General features: G+C 43.9%; 1 protein-coding gene across 1 annotated transcript in view; it reads left to right on the forward strand.

Annotated features, from left to right (window-relative positions):
* Positions 1-13,856, forward strand: part of HPSE2 (heparanase 2 (inactive)) — a 273,487-nt gene that overhangs the window by 55,387 nt on the left and 204,244 nt on the right. Inside the window, exon 3 of the mRNA XM_072129444.1 lies at positions 12,039-12,200. Coding sequence (XP_071985545.1) covers positions 12,039-12,200 — 162 coding nt within the window. The remainder of the gene's footprint in view (positions 1-12,038; positions 12,201-13,856) is intronic.

Consider the following 13,856-nt stretch of genomic DNA (forward strand, 5'->3'; position numbering starts at 1 on the left):
CTGCTGCTGTGCCTAGAGCTACCGACTGATGGCGCCGTGCCCACGGATGGTAGTTCGGAGGAGGAGGTGGAGGAGGGGTGGGAGGAGGAGGAGGCATAGTAGGCCTGAAACACCTGGACCGAGGTAGGCCCCGCAATCCTCGGCGTCGGCAGTATATGAGCAGCCCCAGGGTCAGACTCGGTCCCAGCCTCCACCAAGTTAACCCAATGTGCCGTCAGCGATATATAGTGGCCCTGCCCGGCAGCACTCGTCCACGTGTCTGTGGTCAGGTGGACCTTGTCAGAAACGGCGTTGGTCAGGGCACGGATGATGTTGTCTGACACGTGCTGGTGCAGGGCTGGGACGGCACATCGGGAAAAGTAGTGGCGGCTGGGGACCGAATACCGAGGGGCGGCCGCCGCCATGAGGTTGCGAAAGGCCTCGGTCTCTACTAGCCTATAGGGCAGCATCTCCAGGCTAAGCAATCTGGAGATGTGCACATTAAGGGCTTGGGCGTGCGGGTGGGTTGCACTATATTTGCGTTTCCGCTCCAGCGTCTGGGGTATGGAGAGCTGAACGCTGGTGGATGCTGTGGAGGATCGTGGAGGCGACGATGGGGTTTTTGTGCCAGGGTCCTGGGCAGGGGGCTGACTAGCAGCTGACACAGGGGAAGGAGCAGTGGTGTGCACGGCCGGAGGTGAACGGGCTTGTTGCCACTGAGTGGGGTGCTTAGCATTCATATGCCTGCGCATACTGGTGGTAGTTAAGCTAGTAGTGGTGGAACCCCTGCTGAGCCTGGTTTGGCAAATGTTGCACACCACAGTCCGTCGGTCATCCGGTGTTTCCTTAAAGAACCTCCACACTTCTGAAGATCTAGCCCTCGCCGCAAGAGCCCTCACCACGGGAGCTTCACTAGTTGACAGTGGCGCTGATGCACCAGCTCTGGCCCTGCCTCTCCGTCTGGCCCCACCACTGCCTCTTCCAACCTGTTCAGGTCGAGGACTCTCCTCCGTCTCAGAAGCACTGTGTTCACCCGGCCTCTCAACCCAGCTTGGGTCTGTCACCTCATCATCCTCCGATCCCTCAGTCTGCTCCCCCCTCGGACTTCCTGCCCTGACAACAACTTCCCCACTGTCTGACAACCGTGTCTCCTCATCGTCGGACACCTCTTTACACACTTCCACTACGTCAAGAAGGTCATCATCACCCACAGACTGTGACTGGTGGAAAACCTGGGCATCGGAAAATTGCTCAGCAGCAACCGGACAAGTGGTTTGTGACTGTGGGAAGGGTCCAGAAAACAGTTCCTCAGAGTATGCCGGTTCAAATGGCAAATTTTCCTGGGAGGGGGCAGACTGGGGGGGAGGAGGCTGAGGTGCAGGAGCTGGAGGAGTGGGGATTTCGGTGACATGGGTGGACTGCGTGGAAGACTGACTGGTGGTGGACAAATTGCTCGAAGCATTGTCAGCAATCCACGACATCACCTGTTCGCACTGTTCTGGCCTCAACAGTGCTCTACCACGAGTCCCAGTAACTTCAGACATGAACCTAGGGAGTGTAGCTCTGCGGCGTTCCCCTGCTCCCTCATAAGCAGGTGGTGTCTCACCCCGGCCAGGACCACGGCCTCTGACCCCTGCAGTAGTTGGACGCCCACGTCCCCGCCCTCGTCCTCTACCCCTAGCCCTCGGGTTAAACATTTTTAAAATGAGAGTTATAACTTTTTTTTTTTTTTTACTTCTTTTTGTTTTTTTTTGTGTTTTTTTGTGTTTTTTTTTTTTTTTTGTGTTTTTTGTTTTTTTTTGAGTTTTTAAAACCAAACAATCCTATCCTATTGCTATGGCTATTTTCTAGCCAAGTATCAAAGGAAGCACACTACTATGCCAGATGAGATGACACTGAGTTAGTGCCTAATAGAAATCCAACCCCTACTGAATTTTCCCACTTCGGTCTTTGCTATGGATATGTGTGCCACTAAGAGCTAAACACAACGGTAGCAAGTCCCCCTGCTAATTCCTCACAAAATGGTAATAGATGCAAATTAAAATAAAAAAAGTATAACGTTATTGTAGCCCTAAGAAGGGCTGTTGGGTTCTTTGAGAATCACTCCTGCCTAACAGTAAGCTAATAGAACACCCTAACGCTTTCCCTGACCAGCAGCAGCTCTCTCCCTAGCGGCATCCAGACACAGAATGATCCGAGCAGCGCGGCCAGCGGCTAGTCTATCCCAGGGTCACCTGATCTGGCCAGCCAACCACTGCTATCGACGTGTAAGGGTACCACGTCATGCTGGGTGGAGTGCAGAGTCTCCTGGCTTGTGATTGGCTCTGTTTCTGGCCGCCAAAAAGCAAAACGGCGGGAGCTGCCATTTTCTCGAGCGGGCGAAGTATTCGTCCGAGTAACGAGCAGTTTCGAGTACCCTAATGCTCGACCGAGCATCAAGCTCGGACGAGCATGTTCGCTCATCTCTAATCTACACATATAGTAACAGAGCAGACACTATACTATTACTACTGATACATCTACACATATAGTAACAGAGCAGACACTATACTATTACTACTGATACATCTACACATATAGTAACAGAGCTGACACTATACTATTACTACTGATACATCTACACATATAGTAACAGAGCAGACACTATACTATTACTACTGATACATCTACACATATAGTAACAGAGCTGACACTATACTAATACTTCTGATACATCTACACATATAGTAACAGAGCTGACACTATATTATTACTACTGATACATCTACACATATAGGAACAGAGCTGACACTATATTATTACTACTGATACATCTACACATATAGGAACAGAGCTGACACTATACTATTACTACTGATACATCTACACATATAGGAACAGAGCTGACACTATACTATTACTACTGATACATCTACACATATAGGAACAGAGCTGACACTATACTATTACTACTGATACATCTACACATATAGGAACAGAGCTGACACTATACTATTACTACTGATACATCTACACATATAGGAACAGAGCTGACACTATACTATTACTACTGATACATCTACACATATAGTAGCAGAGCTGACACTATACTATTACTACTGATACATCTATACATATAGGAACAGAGCTGACACTATACTATTACTACTGATACATCTACACATATAGGAACAGAGCTGACACTATACTATTACTACTGATACATCTACACATATAGGAACAGAGCTGACACTATACTATTACTACTGATACATCTACACATATAGGAACAGAGCTGACACTATACTATTACTACTAATACATCTACACATATAGTAACAGAGCTGACACTATACTATTACTACTGATACATCTACACATATAGGAACAGAGCTGACACTATACTATTACTACTGATACATCTACACATATAGGAACAAAGCTGACACTATACTATTACTACTGATACATCTACACATATAGTAACAGAGCTGACACTATACTATTACTACTGATACATCTACACATATAGGAACAGAGCAGACACTATACTATTACTACTGATACATCTATACATATAGGAACAGAGCTGACACTATACTATTACTACTGATACATCTACACATATAGGAACAGAGCTGACACTATACTATTACTACTGATACATCTACACATATAGGAACTGAGCAGACACTATACTATTACTACTGATACATCTACACATATAGGAACAGAGCTGACACTATACTATTACTACTGATACATCTACACATATAGTAACAGAGCTGACACTATACTATTACTACTGATACATCTACACATATAGGAACAGAGCAGACACTATACTATTACTACTGATACATCTACACATATAGGAACAGAGCTGACACTATACTATTACTACTGATACATCTACACATATAGGAACAGAGCTGACACTATACTATTACTACTGATACATCTACACATATAGTAACAGAGCTGACACTATACTATTACTACTGATACATCTACACATATAGGAACAGAGCAGACACTATACTATTACTACTGATACATCTACACATATAGGAACAGAGCTGACACTATACTATTACTACTGATACATCTACACATATAGTAACAGAGCTGACACTATACTATTACTACTGATACATCTACACATATAGTAACAGAGCTGACACTATACTATTACTACTGATACATCTACACATATAGTAACAGAGCTGACACTATACTATTACTACTGATACACCTACACATATAGGAACAGAGCTGACACTATACTATTACTACTGATACATCTACACATATAGGAACTGAGCAGACACTATACTATTACTACTGATACATCTACACATATAGGAACAGAGCTGACACTATACTATTACTACTGATACATCTACACATATAGTAACAGAGCTGACACTATACTATTACTACTGATACATCTACACATATAGGAACAGAGCAGACACTATACTATTACTACTGATACATCTACACATATAGGAACAGAGCTGACACTATACTATTACTACTGATACATCTACACATATAGGAACAGAGCTGACACTATACTATTACTACTGATACATCTACACATATAGTAACAGAGCTGACACTATACTATTACTACTGATACATCTACACATATAGGAACAGAGCAGACACTATACTATTACTACTGATACATCTACACATATAGGAACAGAGCTGACACTATACTATTACTACTGATACATCTACACATATAGTAACAGAGCTGACACTATACTATTACTACTGATACATCTACACATATAGTAACAGAGCTGACACTATACTATTACTACTGATACATCTACACATATAGTAACAGAGCTGACACTATACTATTACTACTGATACACCTACACATATAGGAACAGAGCTGACACTATACTATTACTACTGATACATCTACACATATAGTAACAGAGCTGACACTATACTATTACTACTGATACATCTACACATATAGTAACAGAGCTGACACTATACTATTACTACTGATACATCTACACATATAGTAACAGAGCTGACACTATACTATTACTACTGATACACCTACACATATAGGAACAGAGCTGACACTATACTATTACTACTGATACATCTACACATATAGGAACAGAGCTGACACTATACTATTACTACTGATACATCTACACGGGGGGAGCAGGGACGGCCGTTTCTTCGGGCGGGGGGGGGGGGGGCGGAGGACGGCTGCTTGTTCGGCGCGGGCGGGGGGTATCGGAGGACGGCTGCTTCTTCGGGCGGTGAGGGGGATGAAGTGGAGCGCAGCTTCTTGTTTGAGCGTGGGGGGGGGGGGGAGCAGCGGAGGACGGCTGCTTGTTCGGGCGGGGGAGGAGAGAGCGTGAACGGGGTTGGTGCAGGTGGGGAGGCCGGGCCATGCAGCAGGATTGGGCGGGCGGGGAGGCGGGTACTTGTGCCAGGGGGCGGACGGCTCGGCCATGCAGCTGAAGGGCGGGCGGGGAGGCGGTAACTTGTGCCGGGGTCGGGTGGAAGGCTCAGGCAGGTGGCGGCTGAGGAGGAAGGGCCCAGGGGGCGCGATCTGATGTGGGCCCCTTGGGGGGGCAAGATGGTGGGGGCCTAGGGACTCGAGCCCCGGGAGCCCCGCCTATAATCCGGCACTGGTGACTTTGCACATTCTTTTAGGTCCAACCTGCTTGCACAACTATTTAAGAAGTGTCAGCGCCACATTTGTGTCTCGTACGACATGCAGGCCAGTCTATGCAAATAATGAATTTGGCGCATTTAAAAGTGACTTTGCACTGTCCATGTTCATTTGGTGCAATGGAAAGTCAGGAAAACAGCATTTGTACCACAACTGCGCCAAAACAATGCAAAACTGTATATGAGATAAATAAATAGATATGTTTTAACCCCTTACTGACACATGCCTTCGGGTGCTGTTGCATGGAGAGGACTCACGGGCTGAGCCCTCTCCATAGCTGGTAAGTCTTTTCTGCATATTGCAGCAAATACTTACCAGTAACACCCATGATCGGTGCCAGCAGCTATCGCGGGTGGCATCTCGACGATTGCTGCCGGCAAAGATGCCGGTGGCTTGTGGTACAAAGATGGCGGCCATCGTGCCAAAGAGCGTCGCTCCCTGTGATGTCATCGGGGAGCTGCGATCTGTTGCTACAACAGCCTGGGGTCTTCCTGGGGTCAACCCAATCACACGTTGTAATGTATGAGGATGGATGAAGAATGGCAGTATATGGTAGGATCGATCAGACAACCTAGAATTAAAGTAACCTAGGGAGTCTGAAAAATAGTAAAAATAAAAAAATTAAAATAAAAATTATAATAAAAAAACTTAAAAATTCAAATCCCCCCACCCCCTTTCCCTGATGTAAATAAACGGTAAAAATCATAAACACATTAGGTATCGCCGCATCCGAAAATGGCAGATCTATTAAAATATGACAATGTTTTTTCATTGCGTTTAACCCCGTAACGGAAAATAGCACACAAAGTCAAAAATGACACTTTTTTTGCCATTTTGAAAAACATATACAATTCAATAAAAAGTGATCAAAAGGTCGAACAGACCTAAAAATGGTAGCAATGAAAAGGTCATCAGACAAATCATGACACCACCCACAGCTCCGTGTACCAAAGTATGAAAAAGTTATTAGCGCCAGAAATTGGCAAAATCAAAAGGTTTAAATTTTTGTAAATGTATGAAAATATTATAAAACCTATACAAATGTGTTTTCCCATGATCGCACAGACCCAAAGAATAAAGTAGACCTGTCATTCGGGGGCGCACAGTGAAAGCCGTAAAATCCAAGCCCACAAGAAAACGGCGCCAATGCATTTTTGTCACCATTTTCACAGCATTTGGACTTTTTTCCCGCTTCCCAGTACACGGCATAGAATATTAAATACCATCACTATGAAGTGCAATTGGTTACGCAGAAAACAAGCCGACACACAGCTCTTTACGCGTAACAACAAAATAGTTATAGATTTTTGAAGATGGGGAGTGTAAAATGGAATTGAAAACACCAAAAAGGGCCAGGTCGTTAAGGGGTTAAAACAAAGCAGCCCACAACACAGACCGAAAATGAAGTGCAAAAAGTGGTCCTATTTTTCCACAATAAGCAGCAACGTTTTGGCTCTTCTTGAACCCTTCCCAAGAAGTAACAAAGTTACAGCTTTCAGCATGCAAAGATGATAAAATGTATTCTGCATTCTTCAGGCTCTATCTTTTCCTGCATTCTTAAGGGGTTAATGCTGCTCAGTAAAATGAACCCGGGTCCATGTTTATAAACCTGTCACAATTCTGGGTCATTTTCCGGAGCAGCAGATGGAATGAGGACACTGAGAAATGTTTGTTCTTGTTTTAGTAGCATTTTTATACTTTGTATTTGGCGAGTCCCCGCAATGTGCTCCTCATGGGACCCTCTTCCCCATGGTTTACCCCTCGGCCTTGTTTATAACTATCCTAAATACTAAAGCGGAGAAACATATTTTCCTAATATTCTAGTTTACAGCTCCAGAGTACGGAAGATGATGCTCAGTAATCTCTATGTACAGGTGGTCCCTGCGTTACATAGAAGATTGGTTCCATAGGTTTGTTCTTAAGTTGAATTTGTATGCAAGTCAAAACTGTATATTTTATAATTGTAGATGCAGACAAAATTTTTTGTTGTAAATGGACCAATGATTATCACTAAAGCTTCATTACAGACACCTTACAGCTGATCCCTGCAGTCTGGAACTATAGTAACATTCAGAGAGGTCACAGGGGGCAGAGGGGTCATCTGTAAGTCCGTTGTCCTTAAGTAGGGGGCCGACTGTATTGGTGAGACAGTGGTCAGATGTGGCAGAAAATTCCGGCCATGGATCAGTCGCCATGAATTTTGCTGAGGATTTGCCACGTTTTCCTTTGTAATAGTCTACAACATAACAGGGAAGGCCGTGGATTTGACAGCATTCCTCAAAATTATAAGATATTTTCCACTGTGTATAAACGGGATCTTATAAACTTTGCAAGTAGGAATTAGTGTTTATGCTGGTATGAAAACTCTCCATGTGCCAGGAACAGGTCCACGCTTTTCTTAGTCAAAGCCTTTATTCCTAAGGAAATAGCAAATCTGGTGCTTATTATTTACAATGGTTGCCCTGAAGGGTTAAGGAGGGGTATTTAAATATAAGGCCGGCGGGATGTAAAAATGTTAGAAGTGATATAATCATTTAGTGAGTCCCCGCAATGTTCTCCAGTATAGCAAGGCCCATCACTGCCAGCCTTTGTTTTGCATCACCCCCCACGGGGCCTAGTCTTTTCTTGGGGCCTGGAGGCCCAGAATACCTGAGTGGCTGGCGGTTGCGGCCTAGTCACGGTGCTTGGTATGGGGTCCGGAGGGCTGTCCTACAGCCTGGCAGGTCTCCAGCAGGTGGTGTGTGCAAGAAATATGGAGGGAGAGGCTGATGTACTGGTTCTCCCTGGGGCAACCCCTGAGTGTCCTGTAGGATAGGTCCATGGGTAATGGATGGGGAGCCCGTGGTGGTGACAGCTGTATCCAGGGATCAGATGGAGGCAATGTTGTGCAAATCAACTCACAGGCCTTTATTGAACAACAGGTAGCAGGCAATGGGCCAAAACAATCGAACAGCAGATTCGGATACTGGTACTGAAGTGGTTGTGGAGAGTGGTCCGCAGGAATAGTGCACCAGCCTAGTAGTAGATGCAGCTGGGAGAATGGAGATGGAGCTGTGTCCAAACTGTGGATGCTGCAGCTCTGGGTTAGAGTCTCCTGACTCAGTTCCAGGGATTGGTATCTGTGGCAGCACTAAAGGTGTGCTACACACTGACTCTCTGTTCACTCTGACCTGCAGAGGGCACTATTTGCAACTACCAGCCTGCCTAGGTATTGGCAGGGGTGTTGCAGTTTTAATACAGTTCATGCCCACTCTACAGTCTGCAACTGCTGATACTGCAACTACAGCCTTCACCTAAAGCACTATAGCCTTTAACTAATGCACTACAGCCTTTAACTAATGCACTACAGCCTGTTTTAGTGACCAAAAAGTCACTAAATTACAACCAGAAAGCACTTACCAGACTAAGACAAATCTGCCGCATCTTCTCTACTGTTACACTTCTAACATTGGGCACTTATCACAACTAGTGTCTGCAGCAGATTACTGCCGATACCAACTACCCAAAGATACAACCCAGGAGGGACGCATAGTAACACGGGTATCCTGATACATAGATACCACAGGGTGTAGTGTCCGCAGGTTTATAAGTCATAGGCTGGATTTCTACAGGAAGGTTAAGGATAAAACATGAACTTAATGTCTTCTTGGAAAAGTGGTTATTTTTCCATTTCTCTCCCTTCAAGACATTTTATGTTGAGCGACATCTTGTAACCATTCATTAGAACAGAGAGTGATATCACTAAAGGGGGAAGAATCAGAGAAGGTGGTGGGAGGATTATAAATGCTGCAGGGTGCACCAGCCTGGAGGTGCTCGAAATAGTTCAACCTCATTTGCATATTTACAAGGGCATAACTAGGAGAATCAGGGGCCTATAGCAGACCTCTGAATGGGGCTCCCGTCCCGATTAAAAATATACATATTACACTCATACACACACATTTATATACCTATATACATAAACATATACTTCACTCATATACTCTCATTTACACACTTGTACACATATTTATACACTCACACACATGTAGAGCATATACACATCACATATACACACATCAGTGCCTTATACAGACGTACAGCATATACACACACATACAGTGCCTTATACAGACGTACAGCATATACACACACATACAGTGCCTTATACAGACGTACAGCATATATACACACACATACAGTGCCTTATACAGACGTACAGCATATATACACACACATACAGTGCCTTATACAGACGTACAGCATATATACACACACATACAGTGCCTTATACAGACGTACAGCATATATACACACACATACAGTGCCTTATACAGACGTACAGCATATATACACACACATACAGTGCCTTATACAGACGTACAGCATATATACACACACATACAGTGCCTTATACAGACGTACAGCATATATACACACACATACAGTGCCTTGTACAGACATACAGCATATATACACACACATACAGTGCCTTATACACACGTACAGCATATATACACACACATACAGTGCCTTATACAGACGTACAGCATATATACACACACATACAGTGCCTTATACAGACGTACAGCATATATACACACACATACAGTGCCTTATACAGACGTACAGCATATATACACACACATACAGTGCCTTATACACACGTACAGCATATATACACACACATACAGTGCCTTATACAGACGTACAGCATATATACACACACATACAGTGCCTTATACAGACGTACAGCATATATACACACACATACAGTGCCTTATACACACGTACAGCATATATACACACACATACAGTGCCTTATACAGACGTACAGCATATATACACACACATACAGTGCCTTATACAGACGTACAGCATATATACACACACATACAGTGCCTTATACAGACGTACAGCATATATACACACACATACAGTGCCTTATACACACGTACAGCATATATACACACACATACAGTGCCTTATACAGACGTACAGCATATATACACACACATACAGTGCCTTATACAGACGTACAGCATATATACACACACATACAGTGCCTTATACAGACGTACAGCATATATACACACACATACAGTGCCTTATACAGACGTACAGCATATATACACACACATACAGTGCCTTATACACACGTACAGCATATATACACACACATACAGTGCCTTATACAGACGTACAGCATATATACACACATAGGGGCTTATTTATCATTGGTTTTCCTGGGCTTTTTGGCGTAATAAAGTCTCAAAGTAATCACATTGAGGGTTTTTGAGACTTTTCACTGCTAAAAAGTTTCCACCTCTTTATTAATCTGACCTAAACATAGAACTACTGCTAGTGCAACACCGAGCAAAGCCGCAGTCATGACTGGGGAGTTTTGCAAAAAAAAGTCTCATAGTTACTCTAGTCCCCTGCTGTCTATGTGCTGAGAATTTTTTGGTACTTTTTGAATAAAAAATCCCAGGCAGAAAATAGACCATAAGAAGATTGATTAAAGGGCCAAAACCACTTTAATGAATCTGATGGGCAGCGGAGGTCCAAAATTAGACATAGAACTGTCCCAAGGAGCCGCCTGATGATAAATAACCCCCATATAGTATATAGACACCATACACATATATACATCACATACATATTATATACAATATACAATGTGCAAAATAATATGTATATATTGGTGTACAGCCTCCATTCCTATGTCAGGTCGGATGGCGGGGCCCCCTGACACTGCGGACCCCATAGCAGCGGTTATGGCTGCTATCCCTGTAGTTGCACCCCTGCATATTTATAAAATATTTAGAGATATAGCAGTCCCAGCATGGATAGAAAGCTATAGATATCTGCTATTCTGATACCTACAAGACACCGCTGCTGCTTTGGGGTGTTGGAAAGACATGACAGGTTATCTTTAATTCTCAAACATGAACCACCAATTCCAACCCTTAATCCAGGAATGGCAATAAAACCTAAATATGCATAAATGGTCACAATTTTACATCTTTAAATTTGAACAAATACCTTCTAGGAAAAGCTATAAATCAGTTTACATTTATCAATGTATCAGTGCGATTATATAAATGTCATTGATGTGTTATATGTAGGAGCCTGTGGCTCTGATGTCCTGGGTCCTGATGTCACTACATGGAGCGTCACCTGTACTATTATGGGCTATTTTTGGTTCTCTCTTGCAGTGTGTGATTCTGGTCTCTGTGCGGCGCTGCTGAATATATTCCTTTCATTTATTTTAACTTATTAACTTATTTCTTTGCATTTTATTATTGTAATATAATTATTGTTACAATATATAACAACATATAATATATTAAAAGCCAGTCTGTGTTTTGTGTTGTTACAGATATTGTACGCAGTGATATCTCACTGGACAAACAGAAGGGATGCAAAATAGCTCAGCATCCGGACACCATGTTGGAACTGCAGAGGGAGAAGGCGGCTCAGATGCATCTAGTTCTACTGAAAGAGCAATTTTCCAACACGTATAGTAACCTGACACTAACAGGTAACAATTCAAGATCATCTTACAGCCGTACATGTCTTGTGTTTTATTTCATTCAAGGACCTCATCATTTCTATGACTCTAATATTGAGGTAGAGATAGGGCCGGCACTAGCACTGGGCATACCTGAGCAAGTTCTAGGGCCCAGAGCTGCTGGGGGGGGCCCACATAAGGCTGTACATGAGGAATCCATGAGGGAGAGGGAGGGCTGTGTCTGATGATTCCATAGGGTGTGATGGGGTTTTACATAATATAACCATGAGGCGGTTGTTTGTTATGATAAACTAGGGAAAATGAGACTGTTTTAGTTTCTGAATTTTTAATACCCCCCACATGAATTCACTGCAAAGGGGCCCAGTGAGGCTCTGCTGCCCAGGGGCCTACTGAAACCTGGAGCTGACCCCAGGTAGAGGTATATCATCATCACCTGTCGTGTGCCCAAGATTGAACTACATATTTTTGTAAATTTGAAACATTTAGGTACCACTGATTATGAGAGGGAGAGAGGGATCAATGGCCATAGTGGAAAGTTTTGCAGGATGAACCATCTGCCTATCCCTATCGATGTCTCCAGCTGAACTCTCCCTATCCTGAGTTCTAGAACTCTTGCCTTGGGGACCATCGTTTTGGAGTTCCCAAATGATTTAGTGAAACGACTCTAGGAAGACATATTTCTACTCCCCCTGCCTAAGGTCACTCATCACAGAGAGTGGTACAAGGTGCGATGCCCTGGGGGTTTTGCCAAGGTCTTCAGCGCTTATGGACATGCTGCCTTATTGAAATGCTGTTTTGCATTTTTATTTAGACCAAATCAAATCTGACCCATAAACCAAAAATTTTTAGAAATTCAACTGTACACAGATTTACAGATAGATAATAAATATTTTTATGGAATGTGTCAGCAGTTTTGACCATACAATGCTAATGATAGTGTGCAGCATTGGAGATCTGCGTCATCTGTTGGTAATGACAGGACTGTAAAAAGTGATGTTATAATGCAGCTCAGCAGCTCCTGCAAGGGCTCTGGGAGGATCTTTCAGCCTGAAGAGCTTTCTCCTGCTCCACAGCCCCTCCCCTCTGCTAGGAGGAGGAGCAGATCCAAATTTGGAACAGTTCATTGCAAAGAGCAGAAAGCTCTTCAGGCTGAAAAACCCAACTAGAGCACTTGCGGGAGCTACAAAACCTGGACTAAAAATTAACTTTTTACAGTCCTGCTGCTACTTAATACACACAAAGCTATGGTCATACCCAGGGTCGGCACCAGCACTGGGTATAACTGGGCAAGTGCTGGGGCCCGGAGCTGCACTTAAAGAGGACCTGTCACCCAATTTATCGGCACTAGGAGCTGCTTACTAAAGTAAGCAGCTCCTAGTGCCTGAACAAACGCTGCAGTGTTAGAGTGATAGCGTTACCGGAAACCTCCGGTAACGCTATCAAACACTGCGGCGGGGTACAATGTAATTGTCGGACAGCTCGCAAAGCTGTCCGACATATTCATGAGGGGGCGTGCCTAGGGGCGGTGACTGCCGCCTACCGCGCGGCAGTCACTGCCGGCCTGTGGAGCGAGCGGGGCGGTCTGGGGAAGAGGCAGCGCCTCGGACCGCCCCCTCATGAATACATCGGACAGCTTTGCAAGCTGTCCGATGATTACACTGTACC

Source organism: Engystomops pustulosus, chromosome 11 (assembly GCF_040894005.1).
Source record: "Engystomops pustulosus chromosome 11, aEngPut4.maternal, whole genome shotgun sequence".
NCBI classification, from domain to species: domain Eukaryota; kingdom Metazoa; phylum Chordata; class Amphibia; order Anura; family Leptodactylidae; genus Engystomops; species Engystomops pustulosus.